The sequence below is a fragment of the Notolabrus celidotus genome, chromosome 24, assembly GCF_009762535.1.
Source record: "Notolabrus celidotus isolate fNotCel1 chromosome 24, fNotCel1.pri, whole genome shotgun sequence".
Classification (NCBI taxonomy): Eukaryota; Metazoa; Chordata; class Actinopteri; order Labriformes; family Labridae; genus Notolabrus; species Notolabrus celidotus.
The window spans coordinates 9,735,052-9,761,904 of record NC_048295.1 but is presented as its reverse complement, the minus strand read 5'-3'; the positions used below and the strand labels follow the sequence as shown (position 1 = coordinate 9,761,904).

At 44.1% G+C, this 26,853-nt stretch overlaps 2 protein-coding genes across 8 annotated transcripts in view; one reads left to right on the top strand and one right to left on the bottom strand.

Annotated features, from left to right (window-relative positions):
- The window catches only part of LOC117808317 (rho GTPase-activating protein 6-like), a 66,730-nt gene extending 46,508 nt beyond the window's left edge, over positions 1-20,222 (bottom strand). For both annotated transcript variants that reach the window (XM_034677992.1, XM_034677993.1), the window contains exon 1: positions 19,558-20,222. In XM_034677992.1, the coding sequence (XP_034533883.1) occupies positions 19,558-20,040 (483 nt within the window). In that variant the 5' untranslated portion in view covers positions 20,041-20,222. The remainder of the gene's footprint in view (positions 1-19,557) is intronic.
- LOC117808315 overlaps positions 1-26,853 on the top strand; it is a 201,733-nt gene that overhangs the window by 100,095 nt on the left and 74,785 nt on the right. Inside the window, exons 1-12 of one of the 6 annotated variants that reach the window (XM_034677989.1) lie at positions 76-852; positions 1,695-1,797; positions 5,202-5,260; positions 23,997-24,079; positions 24,256-24,351; positions 24,892-24,986; positions 25,517-25,614; positions 25,693-25,842; positions 25,918-26,075; positions 26,155-26,313; positions 26,393-26,628; positions 26,736-26,825. In XM_034677989.1, the coding sequence (XP_034533880.1) occupies positions 1,791-1,797; positions 5,202-5,260; positions 23,997-24,079; positions 24,256-24,351; positions 24,892-24,986; positions 25,517-25,614; positions 25,693-25,842; positions 25,918-26,075; positions 26,155-26,313; positions 26,393-26,628; positions 26,736-26,825 (1,231 nt within the window). In that variant the 5' untranslated portion in view covers positions 76-852; positions 1,695-1,790. Of the gene's footprint in view, positions 1-75; positions 853-1,694; positions 1,798-5,201; positions 5,261-22,556; positions 22,834-23,543; positions 23,572-23,996; positions 24,080-24,255; positions 24,352-24,891; positions 24,987-25,516; positions 25,615-25,692; positions 25,843-25,917; positions 26,076-26,154; positions 26,314-26,392; positions 26,629-26,735; positions 26,826-26,853 lie in introns of those variants that run through there. The other 5 variants (XM_034677988.1, XM_034677986.1, XM_034677987.1 and 2 more) reach the window with 5 other exon arrangements.

The window sequence follows — 26,853 nt, the reverse complement described above, 5'->3', positions numbered from 1 at the left end:
GCCAGACTCCAGCTGCTACAACTACTACTATCCATGTCACCACTATCATCTCTCTCTCTCTTCACCTCCCTCTATCCCTCTCTCCAACACAGTCTCAGCAGATGTGTGTCTAACATGAGTCTGGTCCTGCTGGAGGTTTCTGCCTGTTAAAGGAAGTTGTAATCATTCGTACATGGGAGCCATGAAGGTAACTTAAAGCAGCATTATAGATTGAGCCTATATCACACGGGTGTCAGTGAGTCTGTCAAGGATGCTCGCGAACAGGGGCGTGACCTACTGGTTCTTCTGCAAACTGGTTTTCGTATTGGTGTTTTGTCTAACTTCACGTTTCGTCCATGACTTCAGGTCATCTTTTGCATTTCTCACAGTGCATGTTTACCCCACAATGACCATGATAGTCGTATCTTTCTGCAGCAGTGGTCACACATTTGATTGAGAAATCACTAGCTGCTTAAGCTAGAACACTCTTGAAACAATAGTTCTGTTGCTGTCACTTTAAGGTGAAGTCATATGTAGCTTTAGCTGTACGTGTATTCAAAACAGTGAGAGAACATGTCAGTGTTTTACATGTGCACAGGTGTTCTCCACGTTCATCACCCGACTCTAACAGAAGAGAGTTGTTTCTTTTTGTTCCAGCAGTCTGCCCACGTGTCACTCTTTCCCTTCTCTCCTTGTATGTTTATCTGTGTCTGCCGCGTCCGTCTGTCTGTCTGCTCGTGTTCTAGTCTGCCGATGTGACCTTCCACCTCTCTCCCCATCTATCCGTCTTCCTGCCTGCTGCTCTGTCAGCTTGTTTGCATGAACGCTCGGGTGGCAGCTTCCTCCACGAGCGAGCCGGAGGAGTGCTGCTGGGTGAGATGTTTCCATCGCTGTCTGGTGCTTTCAGGCGTCTGCGGACGGCGTTGAACCGAGTGTGACAGAGATGTTTATCAAATTAAAAACTGTAGAATGAGTCCTCTGTGTTTTTGACCCTTTTCTCATGTTAATGCATCTCTGCAAACACGACCTGTGCGTCCTCGCCGTGCTCTGTTGTCTGCTTCATAAAGGCTGCTTTTCACATACAGATGCTCTCTCCTCCAGCTCCTCCACCTTAACACACACACACACATCAAGTGTCCTCCACCTCCCACGCTTCCTAAATGTTTTCTGCTACAACAGTTGCCATGGTGTCTCTGCTCGCCAGCTGTGCCGGACAGCACAATAACAAGGAGGTGTGTGTGTGTGTGTGTGTGTGTGTGTGTGTGTGTGTGCACGGGTCAGCAAATATCATGATACACCAACGTGCTCAGAAGTGTTTTAAATCTGATGACGTGAGTGTATGATCTTCCTGCTGTGTGATGCGTTCACTGCCTGCAGGAAAGCAGAAACCAGCCTCCACCTGTTGCTGTAACTCTTAAGCAGAAGCAGCGACATCCAGGGAGTTATTTGAGACGAGAGTTTGGATGCGAAGTCACAGAATCGTCATCGTCTTACCAAAATATACTCCGAAATTGAGTTATGAAGTGGAGACATGTTCCAGAAAAACAGCCAGCCTGTGATTAATTACAGGGCCTGAAACTTTGCAGAGGAATAATCAATGTGGCGTGTCTTTCTCCTCTCTTGTTCCTACAGATTCAAACGACTCCACACCTGCCATCACTCCCGAACAATAACCCTCTTTCTGCTTTGTCGTCTCTCCTTTGTCCTCGTCACAGCTCAGCCCGACCTGAAACAGTCAAACCGACTCTTGTGTAAACCGAAGGAACAGGCATGAGGAGAGACGCCCGAGTGAAGCTTGGAGAAGAGAATAAATGTCCAGTGAGTGATGTGGCGTGAGTGTATTGGCTTAAGCCTCTCTTAGCTGAAGGATAGCATCTCTCTCTGAAACACTCTGTTTGTGTATTTGCACGATGTCATTTATGTGTGTTTATCTCCAAAAATGGGGGGTTGAGATGCATTCAGGGACATCTTTGCACCAAGTGTTTGGCTTTAGGATTGAATTAGAGAACTTCACTTTTATTTTTATGTGACCGAAGCTGCATTAACGAGCGGGCCGAGCAGGCGGCGGTCCAGGACCTCCGAAGGCCTGGACAGCACAGTGTTTACTGCGCCATTAAAACATTATAAACTGAGACTACATCAACCCTGTCGCCAACTCTTCATGCCCTTGTATACATTTTTCAAACACCTATATGGCCTCCAGTTTATGTGCATGGGGGGACGGACTCCCTGGGGTTTTTTGGTTGAAGTCCAGCACCTCTTACTGTGTTGAAATAGCCTCAGACTCAAACTAATGTTTCTCTGATGACCTACATAAGGAAATGAGAGTATAAGTGACAAGTCTGGCTGTTTCTTTGTTCTGAATTTGGTGATCTGGGTCAGGGTAGGTATGCTATATATATAACCCCCCCTTATTTTGCTCTCCATACCTCCTGTTCTTCTGCATACATCCAATACTCACTGCCCACTAGTTCTACAAATAGATAGTATAACACTGTGGACACCAACAACTGGTCCTGGTTCTGCAGCTGTCTATCTGCAGAGTCCTCATATTCCACATTTATCCAAGTGAATCTGACTCACACTGGGTCATGTATACCCTGACCCACAGAAGACTTCAGCACGTGTTGTAGACAGTGACTGATCCATGTCCACAGGGTGAAGACTAAGTGCCCATCCAATTATCTGCTTCTATACAAATGCTTAGTGTTGCGAGCACTTTGTATAATCACATGTTCTTTTTATGCAAATCCAGTTTAAAACAGAATCATACAGAGACGAGGACATGCAAATTGAATCAAAGCAAAGGGTTGAGTGTAAGCAGCGTTTACTCTGTGTTGTATCGCTCTTCTGCTCATTTTGTATGATAATTAGATCAATGTGGAGTCTGTTTCACTTATTTACAATTCAAATGAGCCTGTTTGGGGTATTTCAGGTGTCATGTTTAAAAATCTGCACAATAATATGACAAGTTCTGAAGAATTCTAAAAAAAACCCACAGAAAAACACACGGCATGCTCCTTTGATTTTCTTTCAGTCTAGTTTTTCACCCCTCTCTTTTGTTGTTGAGTTTTCGTCACAGTTCACCACAACTGTGATCAGATTTCCCCCCCTTTACTCTGACGATCATCTCTATTGTTCATTGTCTGGCACAAACAGAGGTAGTAGTTTTTAGTGTTTAACTGCAGTCACTTGTTTTAACTTGATCAGGCTGTTATGAGTCCCAGTTGCACTGTTATCTGCAAGTCACATCCTTGCTTTTTGAGAACTTAATAACATAACTTTTACTTTCTTTTGAGTATCCCAAGCCTTTTTGATTATGACCTTACATATAAGGAGCACAGTTTTTCTGCATGTAGAAAACTTGAGTCCCAGTTTCATTGTAAATAGCAAGTTATATCCAGGCTATCTGAGAACTTTGACAGCTTAACTGTTATCTGGTTTGAAGTAACTCAAGTCTGAATACTTGAGTGTTTTAGATAAGGAGCCACATTAATGTGTTTCCAGTGGGTCCCAGTCTCACTGTAAATATCAAGTCACATCCAGGCTATTTGAGAACGTTTGAGTATTTGAGAACATATGTGCTTTCTATGAAGTATTGTTGAACAAAATTCACTTTTTGTTCGGTCTTAACAAACCTGTTGTTATTAGTGTGAAGTCTTCTATGGACAACAAACTAATTTGGACCTCTAGAGCAAAAAAGCAGGTACAACTTGTATCGTATGTTTGCGTAGCTGCACACACTCTATAAATGTGTCTGTGTGTGATCACCTGGCCTGAATCACATCAAACCTTTATCAAAGTCAAACTGGGCGGCCTCGTTTCTTCTCTGCTCGGGGTCTAAATATTTAGTCTGCAGAATAAACACGGCAGCCTTCGAGGAATGCTCCGTCCACAGATGACAGTTACACTTTCATCCTTTTGGATGATAATCAGGGAAAGAGACAGAGCTGTTTATTAATCCCAGTGTGTGGCACGTGCAGGTATGAAGTTATGTTGCTGTGTTTAAATGTGAGGAAGTCTTTAGAAGTTAGGATCTTTATCAGGAATATTTGAAGAGATAGAAGGAGCTCAAGTGATTGATGCAGTATTTTACTAACTACAGTACTAGATGTCTTGCCTTGTTGCCTCAAAGTTTAAACTGCACTAAGTGTTCAGTCCTCAAAAATCTGAACTGCTCCTTTAATATTTAGATTTTTGTGTGCACAAAGATTTCATGTCCTGAGGAGGTTTTTCATCTCCCAGACAGAATTGTCATGTGGTTAAACATGAGCTCCACCAGACAGACTCCCTGTTTTCTGTGTTTGTATATAAGTGCGTGTGTGTGTGTGTGTGTGTGTGTGCAAAGAAGAAAGAGGTGGAAGGAAGACAGGAGGTGGGGGGTTGACAGATCCATCCCATCTCCTTTTTCCAACTCTGGAATGCGGCTGGAATCCAAGCTCGACTCCCCTGTTGGCTCCGCCCACACTCCCACCACCTCATATCATGCTACACACACACAACACACACAACACACACACAAGTTTTTGTGTGTTAGGTCATTCTAACCATGAAGTAAGTGGTTGCATGTTCAAACCTGCTCAGCTGATGTGCAGCCCCATGCACTCTGCTTTAGTGATTGTGTGTGTGTGTGTGTGTGTGTGTTCTTTTATTTGAGGCGCTGCTTCAATTAAAAGACCTATCCTGTATAAACTTAAATATCAGACTTCATAATGAATGTGAATCTGTGATTCCCGTGAATGTTCCTCGTGTCAGATTTTTCCGTCACGAACTGCGTCAGCGCCTCCGAACGCATAATCGATCTCTTAATGCTTACATTTGAGAAGGGGATGCTGTCTTTGTTCTCGCTCCTGCAGCCGGGGGGGTCGGCGTGGTGTTTACATCACTGAGTTGTTGCCACGGCAACAGACAGCACCTCACAGTCAGTCAGTCGGGGTCTGCAGAGTCGGATTCAGAAATCCTTGAGAGTCGTGTGAGACAAAGCAAAGGCAGGGAAGGGATTTGGTGCTGGGTGAGAAGAAGTCCTGATTGTACATTCACGTCTCTTCAGAGTCTCTCATTCCTCATCTATGACTTCAAGAAGACTAAGGCAGCAGTTGTTGGTGGATAATTGAATACACAAATTTATTATTATTGAGAAACAGAGCACAATGAATGCACCGTCAATGTAACACACTCTTCTTTTAAAACCATACTAACGTAATGTTATGTCATCCTTTTAGGTTACAAGAAAGAACTCTGGAACATCCATGACAGCATTGACCTCCAAAACCAAGCCCAAGTGAGTCCCAAGAAACCACAATGTACAGTTGAATACACCAGCAGCCTTTAATCCAACGTAGACTCCAAACTAAACCCTGTAAACACACCCAATGAACCAAATCCAAACATGCGTTCAGATCTGTTGTGATCGCCCTGCGTGCTGGTCTCTCTGAGCCCACTGTCTCCTCTGTCAGTGAAATGGAAATATTTAATAACTCCATAAAACCAAGAGGCATGAAGATATGCAGGTAAACATCCAAAACAGAAATTCACACACACACTGATTCACACACACACACACACATGCGCCGTATGACTGCGGTAAGTCATTTCAGAGCCTATTAAATCTCCATTAACACACAGCCTCCCTGCTAGCCCGAGCTAATCCAACCCAGGTGTGTGTGTGTTTGGGAGAGCAAACTCTCCACTGCTACTTCACTCGCCTGGAGTTTCTCTTTCTTTCCATTGTCTTCATCTCTATCTCTCCCTCTTTTAGAATAGCTTTTTTTTTGTTATCCCTCCTCTGACTATAAAAAAAGTCCATTTCCCACGCTCTCCTGAAAAACCTGGCAGCCCTGTAACACCAAACCTCCTCCAATTAGGTCAAATTAAAGCAAATTGCTGCTCTCAGCGGGGAAGTAGACTGACACACCTCATTGTTAATCTTATTAGGCACACTCATCTCTGCAGCCTGGAAGAAAACACCCTTATTTTCCTCCTTTTGGAGTGAGTGATACCGTCATTTTGAAAGGGAAATGCATTAGCATGCGACGTCTTTCCTATCCCATTCCTATCCTGACCTGAAGTATACATGAGACTTAGTGATTTTTGCTTCTGCTCTCCCTGCCTTTACTTTTCATGCATGCAGATTCAAGTTACGGGAGATCTGCTCTCCCCGCCTCAAGCTTCGCCATCCCACATATCCAGGGAGATTGCAGGACTGAGCCATACTGCCAAATATATCTTATTGCAATTACATAATAATTTTCTGTAACGTGAGTGGTCTTTACTGAAGTCTTTTCAACATTTGCACAAGTGTGTTGATAGTTTTGTCAGCTGTTGACTTCAGTAGTGCTAACATTGATGCTATTGTTTAGTCATATTGAGTGGCAAGCTAAAGATTTGATGTTTAAAGGGACATATTGATAGATTCTGCAAGTCCATCAATTGCACAGACCTTCAGAGGTCTGGTGGAGTCCATGTCATGTCAGTTTCAGGCTGTTTTGGCCCTGAACTGATGAGAGGAGGGCCTACACGATGTTAGGCAGGCGGCTGTAATGCCATGGCTGATCGGTGCTAACGTCAGGTTTCATGTCTCCCTTGCTCTGTTGAGTCCAGCTGCCCTTCAGATATCCAACTGTTTGTCTTCACTTTTCTTCTGGGTGAAGGTGAAGGGACTAAGGGGGCGTGTCCTAGCTAGAATTATCAACATAAAAAGCCTCAAGCCTCGTTACTGTTTTCATAAACTTCATTTTAAGTGAGCTGAAGCCCAAAGACAACTCCTCCATTAAACGTCTCAAAAATAAAACATCTTGTTCCAACTAAAAGTCCAAAAAGTAGGCCAACGACGCTGTGTTCTCCTGTCATGTGGGGACTACTGGATCTCTAGAACTAATAACTTGTGCACACAAACTCCATCCACACACACACACACACACACACAAATGTTCTGGGAAGGTACTCTGCAGGAGAGAATATGATCTCTGCTTGGAAGTGACGCTGTTCCCTACTAAAGCAGTACAAACACACATTGTTATGTTTCTGAGTGTGTGAGTGAGTGTGTGCTGATATGTGGGTGTTGGTGACAGTACAAACAAGTCCACTCCACTGGAGATCTCTTATGAGCATACTTTTCAAGTGTGTAATAATAACAATGGCACATTTAGCAGAAGGTTTTATTGCTCTGATAGTTTAGACAGTGAGTAAAAAGGTTGGTTTATATGAAAGTCTTCACGGTTTGATTGTATAAATGCTCCAAAGGTAAACGTTTGCAGTCGTTCTCTTAAATATCCTTTTAAAGTTAACACATTGGAGGAGACAACAGTCCAGGTTTCCTTGCCCGCTGCATTTTAAACATCTGTATTTGGCCTGAGTGCCGTGAAATATGCTCCGCCTGCAGCTGCTATCAGCTTTTATAATGTTTTGGTAAGATAGTCATGACACTGAGAGGCCGAGGAGACAGATGTGCGCAGCTGTGACCGGCCACAATGCAGCCCACCCACACTTACACTGTGATTCATCATTTAAGTGTGTGTGTGAGTGTTTATGTGAGTGTGTGTGAGTGTTTACGTGTGTGTGCAAATACTGCAGTGTTCCCAAAGGCTTGGCCAAGTCATAAAATGTTCACAGGCAGGTGACTGGCGCCCTCTTGTGGCAAAAACAAGTCTTTACCTTGACTTTCAAAGTCTCTGAATCAGAGCAGCTAAACTCTGCAGCTTTGGTTCTGTTGTTTCTACACCAGTCTGTTTATAGAGTATTCAGTGCCATGTGCATGTAAGTGGCATAGTATTATTATATTGTTTCTGTGTTGAGTTTGAATGTTCTCCCTGTGCATGCATGGGAAATTACACTCAACATTCCCTGTAGGTGTGAGTGTGTGCGTGTCTGTCTCTCCATGTTTGCCCTGTGATAGGTTGGTGACCTGTCCAGGGTGTACCCTGCCTTCCGCCCAATGTCAGCTTGAATAGGCTCTAGCCCCCCATAACCAAGAATGGAATAAGCAGTCAAGTTAATGGATGGATGGAGTATGTACAGGAGTGCTTCTTTATTTGTCTTATATCCTAGGGGGACAAATATTGTATCTTGTGTTTATTAGATTTCTACTCTTTTTTATGTTAATTTGAATTTATGCTGCTCATTTGCATTTTTGCCTATATTCATCATCATCCTATAGTACTTTAAAATGTCCACTAGAGGGCATCAAAGCCTCTCTCTCCACCATTCATTGAACACTCTCATTAGGTGTCTGAGCGCCCACAACCTCAATTTTAGAGCGCTTTCAGAGCGCTTCAGAGCACTTGCTATGTAAGGACATTTTTCAACTGAGAGCTCTCAGAGCATTGCAACAATAATAAGCTGATGCAGAGGATTTTTTGGGTTGCTGAGCACTGACAACGCTGAATCAGATAGAGTTTGCATAGAAAACGGCAACAGTGGACACGCCACCTTATGGCTTTCTGAGTATGTAGTTCTTTAAAATGTCCACTAGATGGCATCCAAGCCTCTCTCTCCACCTTTCATTCAGCACTCTTATTATAATGCCTTTCTGAGTATGCAGTACTTTAAAATGTCCACTAGATGGCATCCAAGCCTCTCTCTCCACCTTTCATTCAGCACTCTTATTATAATGTCTTTCTGAGTATGCAGTACTTTAAAATGTCCACTAGATGGCATCAAAGCCTCTCCCTCCTCTCCTAGATCCCTTTACTGTTTGGAAACAGTTACATCTGTGCACACTTCCTGGCAAAGGAAGTACTGCAGAGTACAATAGTCAACTACTTGTAATTTGAACTCTCACATATTATTTACCTCTCCAAATTGAGTCTTAATTGTCTCATTTAGTCATAACCTCGGCACAAAACCAACTTTCTCACACTGAAAACTGGGTTCAGATGTTTGGCAGTTTCTTAGCATGTAGTACTTTAAAATGTCCACTAGATGTCATCACAGCCTCTCTCTCTCCTCTCATTATAATGCCTTTCTGATGAGCCAACGTCTAAAGAATTAGAAGTGGTTTCCTCACGTTGTTACTGCTCTCTTTGAACCATTCACTCCTGCACTTTAACGAAACGCACATCTCATATTAGGAGGAGCTTTATGCATAAGCAGCACAATCCTTAACACACACACACACACACACACACTCACACACCTGCAACCAATACAACTCTCCTCGCCTCGCCTCAGCTCGCCTCGCCTCTGGAACTCAAGTGTTCCTCCGCTGAGTTATTTTCTATTTATAGCTGCAGAGCTCCGGCTGTGTCTCCAGCGCCTGCTGTCTCTCTGTTTTGATTCCTTACTGTCTGACAGATTTGGAGAGGGGGTCCTCTCTTTAAATCACTTTGCTTTGAGGCCTGGGGTCGTCTTTACATGGATACTCGGATGTCAGGGATGTGTTTTCATAGAGGTCAGAGTCACAGGCGCAGGAGAGAGTTACATCTCGTAACATTACATTTTAACCAACTCGGTTAAAAATAAATGTTGCTCAGGAAACTTCCCTCAACACAATTTAATACAGTGCTGCCCGGTTAGTGGAGCAATACTTACTCCAAGAAGATGATGGTGAAAAGGAAAAGTGAGGGGAGAGATGAAGTGATAAAGATGAAGGAAAGAACAGAGGTCAGTTTGGAGAGAACACAGTCAGGGAAAATCAATAAGATAAACACAGTCGTAAAAAAGATCTTTAGTTGGGACGACCCACTGAATTGCAAAAGCATGATCTAATTTTCAAAGTAATCTCATAGTTGCAGTGTAGTTTATATCTGCAGAGGAAGTGAGTTGGAAGCAGTAACTGTGTATCAAAATCATCCACTGGTTCAAAGACTCACATTTTGGCGTGTTGGTTGCCATCATGTTGGTTTTCTAGATCCAGAATCAATCAAAGTGCCTCATCAATCACAGGTAGCTTTGTCCTGTAATATATATTAACTCTATATAGGACTACATTTTCAACAATGAATGATATGCTGTCTAGAAGGAGACTTGGAACTCAAGTTCAAGACCATAAACACAGCTAGGAACAGTTTCTGGTTCAATACAGTCAGAGTATTTCTTTCTAAAACGACAGACTGTATAAAACACGTACGTAGTCTCAGTGATGTCACCAATTGGAAACCATTGTGGACGCCATATTGGAAATGCTGACTCAACGCAACTGTCCGTCCAAGTAGAAAGAGAGAAACAGCTTACTTGCAAAGGCCCTTGCCCCTAAGTTTGCAAAGCTAGCACAGGTCTGCCTCTTTACCTCACACTAGCTCCACAGAAGTTAGGGTGACGTCAGTCTATGGGTAAAACTAATGCAGCTGCTCCCTGTTGTCCATTCTGTTTGTCGTATATATTACCCAGGATGCACAGAGGATGATTCTAAAGCATTCTTGTTCAAAGTTGGATGGTTAGTGCAGTCTGTATCGGTCTGTGTGAGTAAGATGTGTGTAATATTAGTGGAAAAACCACATCAACACTTGTCTTGTCTATTGGAGTGAGTTTTAGACGCCCACAGCTCCTCAGGCCGCTCGGTTCAAAGGAGCCTCCACGTCTGAGGGAGAGCTGCTCTCAGTGCAGTCTTTGGAAGCAGAAAAGCCCAACCTGTCCAACAAAGTCAGGCTGTGATCCCCGCTTCGCTTCTTGTTTCTTCAATTGTAAAATCAACCCGGTGTGATCTCATGCTTTTTGCTTCAGTTGCTGCATTTAGCTTAAGCTGGAGATTAGAAGGGAAGAGTTTTGGAAGGCTAAATGAGAAGGAGAGCATCGCCAGGATGTCTGTAAAGTGAGTTAATAAAAGTGAGGAATGGACAGGGGTAAGCTTCTGTGAAGGAACACAAAGAAGGGCTGGGCGGGTGGAAGAGGAGCAGAAGAAGGGAGAGGAAGTCAGTGGGGTCACTTGGTCAGTAGCTGCCCCTCTTTCAGGAGGTGCTCCGGGGCCTCGACGTGGAGCTCTGACCTGGAATTCCAAATAAATAATTCAGTAAAGCCGCGCGCTGAAAGAGACTCGCACACTAACACACAGAGGGCAGCGAAATGCAGCGACTCCTGCAAAGCCACGTCTTATTTGAACTTCTTCAAGTATTCCAGAGTATATTTGATCAACACATGCTGCAGGGTTAAATCCCACACACACTCATGCAAACACAGCGTACACACTTCCAGGTAGATTTAGCCTAAATCCTGCATGTGTGAGCAGGAACATTCAGCTAATCCTTCCTAAACGCAGCATGACACAGTAAAAGTCTGAGTATTCTGAGGTCAAACCATGCGAGTAATTGCAGTTTGGATACCATCAGAGATAAAGCAGGCGAGATGCTGCAACATCAAGTCACTCGGAGCAGAACTAAATCAAGTTTTAGGCAGGATGTCCTTCCCTGAACTCACATGGACCCGGTCCACGAAGCGGAGCTCGATAAAATCAGAAAACAAAATTACATTTTATTCCTTTGGGCTCATTTTTTCAGAAACAGGACAGGATATGAAGATGCAGCGTCCTCCTGACATTCCTTATGACTGTGACACACATACACACACACTAACACACACACAGACGGCTCTTTAGAAACAATCTTAATTGAGTTTTAATGATGAGTTTGAAAGTGATGCTGTGAAGTGCAAACACTCACTGTTCAGATCAGCTGTAGGTCTGAGGTCACTCAGTGCTTCACATGGGGTGTATTTTAAAGTTGTTTATTTCACAGGGTTAGCAAGTAGCTGATATCTGAGAATGTGAGGCTCATGTGCAACAAAGTTACATCAATTAAGAAACGTGGACTAAGCCTGTCTTCATGCTTGGTACTTCATCATCCTTCTGGTGCCTGAAACATGTCTCCAATTCAAACTTAATGCAGACTCATGTTGGGTCAGAGCCCCCCCTGCAAATGCAGGAAATACAATGCCGCCAATCGGACCAATCACAGGGCTTGCAGTCCAGGTCGACTCTACGTGTAGTTACATTTTGGAGGAGGTGCATGTCAGCTTTCTCTACTAAAGAGATTATTGGTGGAAGTGCCCCAAATGCTATGACAGTTTCCCCCTTAGTGGAGTAGGATTTATGCATAGATAGACAGTCAATCAATCTTTATTTGTATAGCACCAAATCACAACAAACATTATCTCAAGACGCTTTTACAAACAGAGCAGGTCTAGACCACTCTATGTCAAATTATGAACAGAGACCCAACACCAAGACAGGATAAGACTCAGTCTGACCCCACCTTAATCCACCATGAGCATTGCACCTTGCAGTATTTAGCTAGTTACAGTGAGAGGACAAACTTCCTTTAACAGGCAGAGACCCTGAGCAGGACCAGACTCATGTTAGACAGCCATCAAAACCCTTCTTCAGAAACCAATGGGTGACGTCACTGAGACTACATCCATCTGTTGTGTTTTTCAAGTAGTCTGTTTGTAGTGAGCTTAAACATATACTCTCTTTATGAAATGTATAAAAATGAAATTTGGAACCACAGTAGTAACAGAATATAAATAGGTCACACAAGATACTCGATCTTTTGTTTTCAGCTCACAGTCCTCAAACAGGAAGCTGTAAATCCAACACACTGTAGCACATGTGAGATAATCTTATCCATGCCTCCCCTCTGGCCCATGACAAACCACATTACAGAGAACATTAGTGGACACAGAGGTCACTGTAAATGCACACACACCAGGACCCAAGGGGATGAGCATTTATGCCCTCAAGACCCAAAAGTGCACAATTAGATCATCCACCCACACACACACGCACACACACACCAAAACACTCTCATGCACACTAAAAGTAACTCAACACCGCCGCGTTCTCACTGGTGGAGAGGTTTAATCTGCAACAGACAGACGCAGAGAGAGAGATTCAGGCTGCGGAAATTAATGTTTGCTTTTCAGTCGTCTCTATTTCAAACTGCTCTCTTTTTCCGTCATTGTTGAGAAAACATCCCAAAGGAGATGTGAGATTGCTCAACGAAAACGCTGCCAAACAAGCCCCCGCTGTGTCATGCTTCTTCTCAACACGATAGTATGCAGACTTGTCAAAAGAAATGACCCCGTGACGGAGGTGTTGTGTTTCCGTGCAGGATGAGAGGAGGCTTAAAATATTCGTTCCCACACTTCATACAGTAAGTTAGATCTCACAGGTACTGACATCTCACTGGAGTCTGATGTTGATGTCATATCCTATTAGACTCATGGGGCTCAATGGGGGGTTCACTCACGTGTGGAGCCAGCCTCAAGTGGCCATTTAAGGAACTGAAGTCCTAGTTTTTAGGTGCATTTCCACCAAGAGTTCCAGGGTCTTTTAGCCCCTAGAACTACTTTCCCCTGAACTAAAAGGTTCCTGTGCCTCCATTGTTGTCTGTGTTTCAACAATCTACCTGAAGTCCCAGGTAGATTGTGCAAATCATGAGGGGAGATAAGAGCGAGTAGCAAAGACGTTTCAACACGGCTTTAAAATCCTTTTGAACTCAAAAAGCAGTGGCAGCAGATCGGACGGTGTTTTGGTTTAAACAGCGACCATGTTAACTGTGTGTGTATCAGCAACAACTATTTAGACATATTGCGTTATATTTCTGGATCTATATGCAGTAAAAACCTTGATTTATATCATTTAATATTAGCTCCTCAGTCTGTTTAAGTCTGAAAAGAGCCACATGAGCAAAACCAGAGGAAGATAGTCCTCACACCAACGCTGTAAAAACGTCTTTCCAGGTCCAAGTCCAATACATTCAGCAAATATGTGGAGGACAGAACGGTGCTCTCTGTGTTCCTGTCAGCGTACTGAAAACAGACATCAGTCCAGTCTGTACGTATTAACAACCAGACCCATAAAACTTAATGAGGACCATAATCAAACTACAGCAGTGCAGACCCACGTTCGTAAATCCCACAGCTTCTCCCTGGAGGGGAGCCGGACAGGAACACACTGCAGAGGCCGACTCTGCGATAACGAGGAATGTTCACCTTCAGGAAACACAGCTTGTTTTGATGCTTTAGTGGATGCCACAGTGGAGACCCTCAGGTGTGACTTTAGATGATCAAGTATTGCCAAATGCTGCATCTTTAGATACCATACGGCTGGATTCAGTGCAGCTATTGCTTTAAGAAACCTACACACACATCCAATGAAACTCCTGCTGTCTGCCAAAACAATCAACCTGTCCACACTCAGTGTTTTGAGGCTTTTGCAACAGCATCATGACGTCCTTTAATGACTCCTTTATCTACATTCTGCGCTCCTGCCAGACTTACACTTGTTGTGACAGCCAGATTTGTCGAGACCTTCGTGGATGTTGAGTTGAATCTTGGCTGAACCGTCCGATGGGCGTGTTTTAATTTGTTTTTTAAGTGTGTATTTTCGTTGAAGAATTCCAAAGATGTCAAACCATCAAGGTCTTGTTCCTCCAACGCAGCCTCCTCACTTTGAGGGATCTCGGGGAGGAAACCAGGGAGGGAAGGTAGAGCGGATAGCTGTTTTCGGCTGATGAGTTCAAGCCTCTCTGTTTCATAGAGGACGGCTAAAAATACACTGAAACGGGGAATCTTTCAAATATACAGTGTCAACTGAGATTACATTGGATTGCACTGTGAAAAATCTGTATTACCCTACTATAGATGAGTACATCCAGCTCCTTCTGTGTTAATTTGAGGGAATGTGAAGCTAAAGAAAGCATGAAACCAGCAGAGATGGAGCTGGCGGGTTTACTGCTGTTTTTATAATGGTGGACTCTGGAATTTTCCCACTTTGGTTGGCTGATAATGACTTTTATTTTGAAAGGGGCTGAAACAAATGCTCAATAAATCAATTTAAAGACAATTTATCAGGAATTGATGACATTATTTCTCAAGAAAGCCCTAAAGACTAAAGATTCTCCTGTGTTTTCTTTATCTTCAGTGTGAGAAAATTCAATATTTTGAATCCTGGGTTAACAAAATAAGACACTTGGAGGCTTTAGGAGAATAAAACAATGGCAGATTGATTGGTAAGAACACCATAGTCCTGACATCAAAGATAACTTTTCAAATTAAAATAATAAAGTGCTTTACATCCAACATCTTCCACCAAGAGTCCTCTCATCTAAAGCCAAAAATCCACCCCAAGTACCCGCTGATAAGATCCACAGCTTAGATAAGAAAATTAGCTCGAGCATGTTTCCATACTCAGTCCATGTGTTGTTGTTATGAATACTTTAATGGGGACCACTTCTGTTTGAAAAAAAAGGGAAAGAAAACTTAACTCCTGGCGGGGCGCCATGACCTGTGTCAGCACCCCAGCTCCCATGGTTCACAGCGTAAGCAATGGCAAACATGTGGAGCAGCAGCTCAAACACAGAATGCGTGTTTTCTGATGAATGGAGCGTGACGCCAGCGGCCTGAAGAATGATTTTAAAGTATGAGAACGCTGCTGCGTAAATGTTTTTGATTACATATTTGACATACCGTGTGGAGGATTCGATCACAATATATGACAGAAAATTCAACACAGTCGCCAGGAAGCTGTCTTCAGTGGATTTTTGGTCCTATTGATGGTAGTGCAGAATTTAGTTAATGTTACCTTTAAAGGAAACATCTTCACGCTTTCTTGTCTTAGAAGTCAGAGTTAATTCAATGCTCTAATTTGTTAGAGTTTATTTCTTTTATTTATTAAGTATAGAATCTTATTTTATTTTAATTGTTTAGCATTTAAGTGTTTTATTATCTTAGAAATGTATTTTATTTTGGTGGGTTTGGGGTCAAGGCTGGGGTTGGGATTAGGATGGGGGGGTCCTTTTAATTTATATTAATTTATCTTTATTTATTTTATTTGAAGTTGTTTTTATGCACAGCACTTTGTGTTACAATGTCATTGAATGAAAAGCTCTTTATTTATAACGTCAGAATGATTGATTGATCTGAGCCCTTGTGCTGTGATGTATTCCAGACATGATTCAATTGCATGAATCAACATGGGAATAAGAAGGGAATTTAAGGCATGGTAGCAAGATTCGTACGAATTTCAGTGGAGGCTCTAGTTATGTGCATTCTGTTCCCATTTCAAGGCAGACATTGCAGCCTGCATGAATTTTATGGAAAAATAAGTTGTGTTTAATATATCCCCACTCTTTAGCCTTTCCAGCTAACATAACCTTCACTGATCAGAGCCCTCATCACACTAAGGCCCTGATATTTTCAGGGAACTTGCTGCTAACAGTTCCACTTTTCAGACATGCTCTCACAGCTTGAAATACTTTGTCTGGTTAGGGTGAGGGGGAGCATCAGGGTAGGGCATCCAGGAAGAGGAGTCTTCATAATAGTGACTGTATTTGTGGTTATATCGAGTGTTTGAGTGGGCCGGTACTCTCCCGTACGCGGTACCACCACTTCTTGATTTAACCCCTTGGTGTGTTGGTGTACTGGGAAGTCTTACCATCTGCTAGTACCCTTTCCTGTCCTCTCCATGTGAAAGCTTCTCAAGGATATTCATAACAACACCTAAAACTGAAGATTGGCACGCTACAGATCCTTATCTGGGCGTTACATGACGAGTGACGCTGTGTTTCAGAAGCGGTTGTTTGTGTTCACAGTTTGTCGTGATGCTTGTAGTTTTTTCAGAGTTTAGGATTTCATTGGAATAATTCTCAAGTCTCTCTTAAAGCTTACAATCTAAAAATAGACCTTCCTATGTCAACATTGTGGCGCCCCATAAACAAGCAGGATTAAATTAGCAGACCACTGTTTCCTCTCTGAGCCTCTGCGTGTGTGTGTGTGTTCGTGAGCTCTTCTTGGGAAAGCAGAGCGACTATTCGTGGACGTTTTGCACGCTAAACTTATAAATTCAAGCACATCAACACTCCCATAAACCCCTCACTGTTTTTATACTGTAGCTGTTTTGCAAGCCGGTGTGTTGAAAATGATGCCCGACTTTAGAGTCATCACTCCACATGAGGAGCTGCTTCCAGGCACTGACCCTCCTGCTGGAATAACACACGGGGTACTTTCTGATGATTCTTCTTTACGTCATTGTTGCTTCAACATCAACAGCCTGACCATGGATGGAAACAGCCGTTAAGCAATCACGGCCAATATAACTGTCAGAGCTTGCTTTTTGTGTAAACGGTCACATCTCCACTTTGTCTCTGCTGCTCTCACCCACTCTTTCACCCTCGGCCTCTCTGATCGTGTCTCCCTCCTTAAAAAGGCATAGCACGAGACTGATCTGCACAGGTTGCCCTACACACACACACTCCAACACACACACCAACACACAGTGGTACAAATACAACCATAAATTGTGATCTCAGGTGACAGTGTCAGAAACAGAACTGATGCAACCTTCTGGATATCGTGGTTAGAAAATGTTGCTTAGCCGTAGCATGTGTTCATCTGGTAATCTTTCATCTTCCAATTTTTTGCATGATGGAAATCATAGACTGTATAAAAGAATGGAGGTAGTCTCTGTGAGGAAGAGGGATGTTCCAAAGCCCAACAATGGTGGGCGCCGGGAAGACATGCAGCAAGTTGTAGAGACCGGGAATTGGACCTGCGACTGACTGCAGCCTCTGTTTATGGGGCGGATGCTTAGATGCTTAGCTGCTGCAGTTTTTTGCACTTCTGCAAATTAGCATTCTTTTTTAAATGTCTTCTTTGATCATTCCTCCTTTGCCATGATGTCTGTGCTGAGGCAGGTAACTGGAGATTTTCCCCCTTTTTGCTTTCGGCCTAAAAACCATCATGAAGTTTCTCCTGTGGCTTTGTGCCCACTCCACTGTAGTTAAAGATTATGAGAGCAGCACCAAGAGAAGTGGAAAAGGTACCATTCTCCTTATCATGAGTAAGTGTGTCATCATGAAATAAGAAGGAAGCTGTAATAGTGTTGTGAATTGATTCTGTAGTGAAATGCATGCTCAGATTTAATCCAAAGAAGCATATTGCACCTACATCTGTCCATAATCTGACACATTCACAACATTCCTCATGTAAAGTGTGCGTTTACTCTTCATTACACTATTTTACATCACACTCAGCAGTGTGTGAAAACTCCCAGCAGACCTTAAACACTTCTTGGCTCTGCATTTTTACAAACACTCAGAGGTGCAATAACTTCACGGTCCAGATTGTGCTAATGACTCCAAACTGATGGCCTCATGTTATCCTCAGTGGGCCGTATCAGAGGGAAGGTGGAGGGTGGAAGAGGGGAGGGAGGGGGGGGATGGAAAACATACAGCGGTGGGAAACTCTTCTGAGTGAGAGCTTCTCCACATCTCAGAGGAAAGGAAGAGAGACATGCGTATCAGTGAGTGTGTGTGTGTGTGAGAGAGAGAGGAGCAGGCTCTAATAGGAAATGATGGGAGAGCTGTTCGAGGGTTTCATGGCTTTGACCCTGTGACCGCTCGCAGTCGTGAGAACCCAGTCCGGGGCCGTGTGTCCTTAAGACCCTTGCTGCAGCACGCACACGCCATGCAAACACACACACACACACCTACTGCATGAAGACAAGCCAATGAGAAGGAAGATTCAGGAAGGCTGCAACAGAAGCAGAAAAACCAGCATGCCTTTTCCCCCCGTGTGTGTGTGGACTCATGCCAACTATGCAGCCTATAAAGCCCCCCCGCTAAAAATAAGTCGCCCAAGTATGTTTTCATAAGGATTTCATACGCTGCCCTCCCTTCATTCACACTCAATTTGCAGCTGAATGAAGACAAAAGAGCGACCACACTTCATTGCACATTTTGTCTGAATTAATCGTTCCATACATTTTCCTTAAGCTCTCCCATAAGGTGAAAGGAGAAAGGTGTGACCCTCACAAGTACAATTGAGGAGGTGAACCCCCCCCTCCCTCCCTCTCTCCCTCCCTCCCTCCATCAGTGAATTACCCATGTGCCCTTGGGCAAGACAGCCGCCCCAGTTGGCGTGGTTTGATTCTGGATGGATTCCAGGTGCAGATGTCACCACAGGGTCACTGCAGGGTCAACACTCCCACTTCAAAAGCTGTAAATCTTGTAGTTAGGCTGCAGCATCACACACACACTTACACACACACACACACCTCACGTTGTGACGTCTGAATAGACACACAGACAAGTTTCTGGGTCAGGGGATCAAACATAAAGAGATTTCAAGCAGATGTGTGTCCTGGCAGGCAGCGTGTTGCTCTAGTAGAGGAACAAACGGAGTGTAAAGTCTGCTGATTGCTTCTACTAATAGTTCCAGGAACTGTCAGAGACCTTCTCCTCTTTAACTTTGAGATTCAGACAGACTTTAGACCTCTTTGCACGTCCAGCCTCATAAGCAACTTAAAAAAACATGAATCCAATACCTGTTGGCTGGCAGTTCAGTTTTAATCCAAAACTCTGACAATTGATGCTGATTTGTGCACCGGTTATATCGTTTAAATGACGTCATGAAGGCAGATCTAGGACGCAGGACTTGACAGCAGAATTCATAATCTCAGATCTCATTAATTCAAGTCCGGATCAGGACTGGTTCAAGCCTCATCCCCACTTATATTTAGTCTGAACAATATAGCAATTTTCGATTTATCGTGAAATGAATCGCTCATTGAATCCTCAAATGATTGAATCAAAGCCACAGAAAATAAGATCCGAGCACAGCACAGGAGTCAAAGTTTCAAAACTTTACCTCTAACTTCCACACGAGGTAAGCCCGAGAGCTGGCCGGCTGCGCTTTCCTCTGGAGCCACCTCCTCGGGGAGAACAGCGTGCCCGTGCTCCCTGTCTGCGCCGCTCCGGATCCCCGCACCAGAAACGGTAAATCCCCCGCTGTATTCCTTTTAGCGCGCTTCCCGAAATCATAGTCGAAGTGGAAGTTGGAGGACGGAGAAACATCCAAAGGTATAGAGGGCGAGGAAATGGAAGGTGATATGGGCTCTTTGAGGGTTGGAATCCTGGTGCGTAAAGACGGTTTCACAGCCAAGCGCTCCGAAGACGCACCTGCATCCAGAGCCAACGACGCGCCGCTCACTCCCTCACCCCCGGTGCTGCAGTGTCGTATTATAGCAGGGTCCAGACTCCGGGTCTGGCGGAGCCTCCGTTTGGTTATAGCTTTGGAGTTTGGAGAGGAGCAGGAGAAGACGCTGTTGAGGAGTCCTTGAGCGGCTGACATGTCTCCGGATTTTTCGGATGTCACATCAGCGTCTCTCCCAAAAGCTGCAACTGTGTGATAAGAGATTAAGGTGTCCTCATCCAAAGGGAGGTCCGAGTGTTTGGAGAGAGGTGCAGCATTTGGCTGCGGACGCTGCGCAAAAGTTGAGAAGGAGCGAGGCTGTTCCTCTCCTCTGCGCAATGGGCATTCCCAAAGCAGAGTGAGACTGAGGGTGTGGGAGGGGGTTCAGGGAAGTTTCAGATCGGTATTTGCATAACAAAAGCTTCTTATTAAACAATTTAAAGGTAAAATGTAATTTATGGAGCACTCTGGGTGGAGTTTTTTCACTCTTCAGGAAAGTTTGGAGTAAAAATGTTGACTTTAGAGCTCTGTATTCTAAATTCCTTTAATAAAACATAATTTAAGCATATTTTCCTGAGTTGATAGTTCCCACTTTGACCTCACTTAATAAAAGTGTGTCACCAGATTAGCTATAATTAATAAGTTCATCATCATTTAGATAATTATGCAGGCAGACAGACACAATTAGGCGGGCAGGAGGTCAGGCACTCAGACGTGATTCAGTCAGGGATGAAAATAGCTGTATTAATCCGTGTCTGTCATTAATCCAGCTCGCTGTCTGGGAACAATAATCAGTGAGGCCTGCTGACGGCTATTATTAGCCAAACAATAAGTGAGCTGCAGGATTAATCGCCAATTCTTTTCTTTATACACCTGTGGCTACACTCCAGACGTTTGTTTACACAGATGCTTTTGGAGGAGCTCTGTCTTTTCTGAGAGAGAAAGAGAGAGAGAGGAGAGAGGGTGAGAGAGAGGAGAGGAGCATGTGTGGCGCTGTGTGTGAAAGTATGGGAAAAATGAAAAGGGACAGCAGGGGTCTGGAGAGGAGGGTGCCGGACGCCTGATAAAGGAGCTTATGAAGCTGCGCCGCATGACACACTCACACACACACATACAACACAGCATGACATGACACTGATAACAGCTGAGATAAATCTGACCCTTCTAAAAACAGGCTGCAGGAGGGAAGAGAGAGAGAGAGAGAGAGAGCGGGGTGAAAACACAGAAGCAGGAATTATGGAAAGAAAACATTGTGCTTCACGTTAGAGGAGAAGACTGAATGTGTGCCCTGAACTGTGCCCATGCTCCTCCTGGGAAAGAGCCAAAAGCAGCAGCAACATGGAACAATAGTTCATCATTTATATATCTCACACAGACGTGTTCCCATGCCACAGTCCCTCACTCTTCATCCAGCTGCCTTCAAGTGTGTCATCACTGCAGGACTCAGGTTTCTAATGTCACCATGAAAACACTTAATGCAAAACAGCCATCATCTCACTCCACTGTCAAAATACATCAGGCACAGTCAGGGTCAGGGAGCGAGGGTGAATCAACAGGCCTACACTTGAGGCGGTCACGTTCAGCGTTACATACACACGCTCCATATTTGGTATACGTTAGTACAGCAGCAGAGCCTGAAAGCATCTGAAGCAGAGTAAGGCTCCAGCTGTGGAGACGTAGCTTCCTGTGCAGGGATCAGTGTGCATTTCATCGTCCAGGGCTGCAAGGCAGATATGAATGAGGAGGTCAGGAGGTCAGGAACGGGAGGGATGTAATGATTCGCAGGCCTGGATTTGAAATGTGAGTCAGAATATATGTAATGAAGTGTTCTTTTAGACTCATTTGAAAACATGATTTATACAGTAAAGAAGAAGACAGATACAAGCAGCTTTAAGTGATTAAAACCAGAGATTAGAGAAATAACAGTGAGGCAGCCTTTTATCATCATGGCCCACGCCTGTGGAACACCCTACCTGAAGATCTGAGGGCTGCGCAGAGCATCAACATTTTTAAAAGCAAACTCAAGACCGACCTTTTTAGTCTCGCTTTAACGGAGTTTTATTCTAATGACAGTTTTATTTCATCATACTTTATTTATTTATTTATTATTTAGCTCAAATAATAGCCTAACACTGCCAGATCTTTTCACTAGTTTGTCCAGTCGCCTCACATCCTTGTGTTTGATACTGCTTCCCCAGCAGTCTGCAGCATAGAATAACACACTTACCACCACAGACTGATAAAACATCTGCAGCATCTTTCTGCAGATGTCTATGGATCTGAGCCTCCTTAAGAAAAAGACACGGCTCTGCCCCTTCCTGTAGAGTGCATCTGTGTTAGTTTACCACATTAATGTAGTGTAATATTATATAGTTGCTTTTGTTGTGTTCAAATGCTGCCATCTGCTGGACATTTAAAGCAATTGCACATGTCCAGTTTTATAATGGGAAATTGCGTTTTGTGTGGTGTATTCACTGTCATAGGAAATTTGTGTACTACCCCTCTCTCTCTGTTTGGTTGAGCTCCCCCATTTGTGGGTTTATACTCTTAAGTTTTTTAAAGACGATTTATTTATATATGTAGGAATATTTTTTTTTTTATCAAAGTGATGTTTGTTTTTTAATGGACATGTATGGTACAGGTCATTTCATAGTAGAGTTGCCGTATTTCCGAGCACTCCCTGAAGGCAGCACGAGAATCTCCCTCCATGCTCCCACAACAGCGCCATCCCTGCCTCGTCTGTTTCGCTGGAAGCCCCCCTAATGCAAAAAAAGAGCCTGGTCAGGAAGGGGTTAAGGAGTTCCTAGGGTCTAGATCGATGCCCCCTCTTCCCCCACACGTCGCCATGAACAAATGAATTCGCGGGGAATCAAATACCAGTTTCACAAAGGAGAACGAGTCCTGTGCTTTGAACCCGACCCCACCAAGGCTAAAGTGTTGTATGACGCTAAGGTACTGTCCTCTGCAGACATGTAGCGTTGTGCTGTTTGTACTATGTGCAGATGAATACTCTGCAGCTGCTGCAGGAACGGGAGTGTTGACAGGAGGGACAGGCCTCAGAAAGATAGAATTAAAGCTGCTGCTAATGTAGCTAGCTGTTATTTTGCATGTCTTCCGGGTTCGTTTGGTGCACGTTTTCTGATAAAGTAATATCTTTAAGAGTTTCTGTTGAATTTAGTCAACGTTGACTTACTGAAACCTGCATTTAAGGTGTTTAGAGACTGATTTAGGTGTATTCTGGTGACAACACAGATTGTAAACAAACGCACCAAGCTAGCTAACATGGCTAGCACTAGTTAAAGTAGCTGTTGTTGTTGTTACAGCTGATAATACGTATGATAACATTTAGGGGTGTTATGACGAGCTTTGCTGCTTTGTCGAAACATGTTACTCAACTCAACTCAACTGTATTTATGTAACACATTTCGTACATAAACATGCAGCCCAGTATGTTATGATATTTATAATATGCCTATATTAACACACTCCATATTAAATAATGCCCCCAATACAGAATTATAATGACTGTACAAGAAATAAAGCGCTTTAATACTCTGTTATGTTCATGTAAGTGAAAAGAGAGACATTATTAAATTTTTTGTTAAACAGCCCGTGTTGTGTTCTGCGCATGCGCGTACATACGTTGAGTACGCTGTGTGACATATCTGCAGTATTCAATACAACACCAAGGCAAGTACGCAATGTCTTTTTCAAGCTAGCTGGCTAACACTCGTAGCTGTAAATGGATAGTTTGCACAGTCGTGAGCTTAAAGCTAGCATTAATATGTCGTAAGGCTGCATGTTTTCAATATGTTATATGCATTAGGAAGAATAGTACGATGTAAAAAGCACATTTACATGAATTCTGCAGCAGTGCTAGCTAACTTGGAGCATAATTGCACTGCTCCAGCTGGTGTACTCGACGTGTTGTGTTTCATATAAGCTGCTTACAAGGGCACACTCCAGAAGTGTTGTGGTGTTATTAATAAGGGTTTATTTGGCCTCCTGTGCCAGGCTAAGGTGTTCACTGAAAACTGCACACTCCTATTATCTTTGGGGTCAATTGGACTCAGTTGGACTAAACTAAAGCAGCCTGTTGTGTGTTTAAATTCCAGGTCCTTGATGTCTTGATAGGCTCAGATGAACATGGAAGAAGAGTCCCAAAGTACCTGATTCACTTCAACGGTTGGAACAGGAGGTAACACAACACACTGTTCCCTGACTAACCGTGATCTGCATCACACTCATTGTACTGTTCATCATTGCAAAATCTCATGTTCATCACCTTGTGTAATGATGCAGCTGCAGAACCCTGTTGTCCAACCATGTGAGTGTGGATCTTTATTTCTGACATGTTTGTGTGTTTTCGGGTAGCTGGGATCGGTGGGCTGCTGAAGATCATGTCCTAAGGGACGCTGAAGAGAACCGTAGATTGCAACATAAACTGGCTCGCAAAGCTCTAGGTCGCATGTAAGTTGATGTCATATTTATCCAGACATGGGGGCTGCCAAGTAGACATGTTGTTCTCCGACAAGACGCACAAATAAGGTGGAATCCACGCCCCTTACTCAGACACAGTGGGATCATTCTGCAACAACAAGCTCCCATCTTAACGCAGCTTTAATACCTCTAGTTGAAGACTATATGTTTCTGTGGAGCCATGCACATCACAATCAAACCATCACACACCTCTGACTCTGCATCCAAACACAGCTCCATGAATCCACTGAGTTTACACAACATTCGTCCCTCTTTCTCCTCATACATGTCCTTGTTATCATCCGTACACAAATAGACTCGCCTTCTCTGCACAGGACATTATAAATCAAGCCTTCCTCGAGAGCTTGTCGGTCTTTGTGATGCTTTATTTGCACATGCTTGTCTGATTTTGCAGCGACTACATTTCCAGTGTAGCCTCATTTTACCAGGAAAGCCACAAGTTGCATGTGTTGTTTTGTTTCATCTTCTGACTACACTAACAGTATGTTTTGCTTCCTGTCTTGCTTGTAGGAAGAAAAAGGGATGGGCCAAGCGGCGGCGTCGTCAGTCTGGTACTAAATCTTCTCTGAAGACTCTCCCAAAGGAGGACGACAGTGATGACGCATGTGAGAAGCCTTTTTCCCTCTCGGTCTCCTTCTGCAGTCATATGGTGCATTTCAACCAAGAGTTCCGGGGTCTTTTAGCCCCCAGGACTAAAAGGTTCCTCAGGCTCGCTGTTTTAGATGGTGCTATATTTCATCACAGATGGATTCACTGAATCAACACGTGAGAGGAGATAAGTGCGAGTAGCAAAGACGTTTCAACACGGCTTTAAAATCCTTTTGAACTCAAAAAGCCGTAGCAGAGATGGGCCGGTGTTTAGGTTTAAACAGCGACCCTGTTAACTAGAGACTTTCAGCCGGATGCATCCCTCATAAACGTCTTTAGGCGATCATTAAATATCTGATGGGGATTCTTATTGTGGACGGTGGGTGGAATAAAAACACTGCAGGTAATCTACCAATCAGGGGTGAGACTAACTAACCCTGAACTACATTTAGGCCCTGGTTCCTCCGGTCGAAATGCACGTAGTTCAAGAGTAGAGTTCCTGAGGTTTAAAAAGCCTTTATTAACACATCTTTTCCTCTTGGTCTAGGTTTGATTTCATCGTCAGACAGTAGTGACGGGGACGACTCTGACCCTGAATCTTCTAATAGCGGGGAAAGCACCTTCTCAGAGGACATCAACAAAATGGTGAGCCTCAGATTCGAGCTGCAAGTTCCTTAAAACATTCATAATAAGTCTGAGTTTCGGGAGGGCATTGAACAGCAGGCTGATTTGTTTCAGAGGGTTGAGCCGGACATCAGCGTCAAAAGGGAAACCGAGGAGAAGATCGTCCACGTCCACGTCGACATCAACATCCCGGACATCCTGAAGAAGAAGCTGGAGGACGACTGCTTCTACATTAACAAGAGGAAGAAGGTAAACACAGCTGAGTTTAAGTGGTAGCATGTGAGAGTGAAAGTGGCTCATCCCTGGACTCCTCTCCTCCTTCAGCTGGTGATGGTTCCCTGTCAGACAAACGTCGTGCACATCCTGGAGTCCTACGTGAAGCACTTCGCCATCAACAAGGCGTTCATGGCCAACGAGAGGTACAGGCGACAGCAGAGCACGACGCAGAGCAGCAGCCCTCAGCCGATCCCTCCAGAGAAGAGGTGAGTGTGAGGAAAGCAGATTTAATTTCCCAATACTGTCTTTAAGTGTTGTGACTGACTGCTTGTCTTTCCTTTGCAGCGAGGAGTTATGTAAGGAGATGGTCGACGGCTTGAGGATCACGTTCGATTTCACCTTACCCATGATCCTCCTCTACCCCTGCGAACAAGCCCAGTTCAAGAAGGTCAGCTCCTCCCGGCTCTTCCTCGCCGTCAATGAAAGCTCCCCGTGCTCCAGCAGGTTTGTCTCTGCAGCTCTGCCAGGTTTAAAGTTAAATGAAAGCTCAATGAAGGTTTGACGCCTCTTGTTTTCTCTCAAGCGCCCAAAGAGAGCGCAGCCCAAGCCCGCCGGGACACAACCCCCCCACGCCACAGTCCACAGACAGCCAGCCAGCGCTCAGCGACATATCCGCCACCACACCCACCGCTCCAGCTCCAACCCCGAAGCGCCGGCGTCACCCGGACATGGACTGCATCTCGTATCAGTCGCAGTCGCTGAGACGCTCCACCAGGAACACGTCTGGAGGCGACCGGCCGGCTGAAGGAAGCAGTGGAGGTAATCAGAACAGGAACAAGGGGACTGAATCCAGCTCTGTTTGCCTCTTTAGTTGAGTTCATTGATAGAAACACAAGAAAGATTAATTTTAGTGTCAAATGTTGCAGGTGGAGGCAGCGCTACAGCTTCCCCGCAGCTTAAACGGCGTTTAGTCGACACGTCATCGCAGCCCAAGTTCTTCCTCAACCTGGAGAGAAGTAAGCTGACAAGACAATACATATTTTG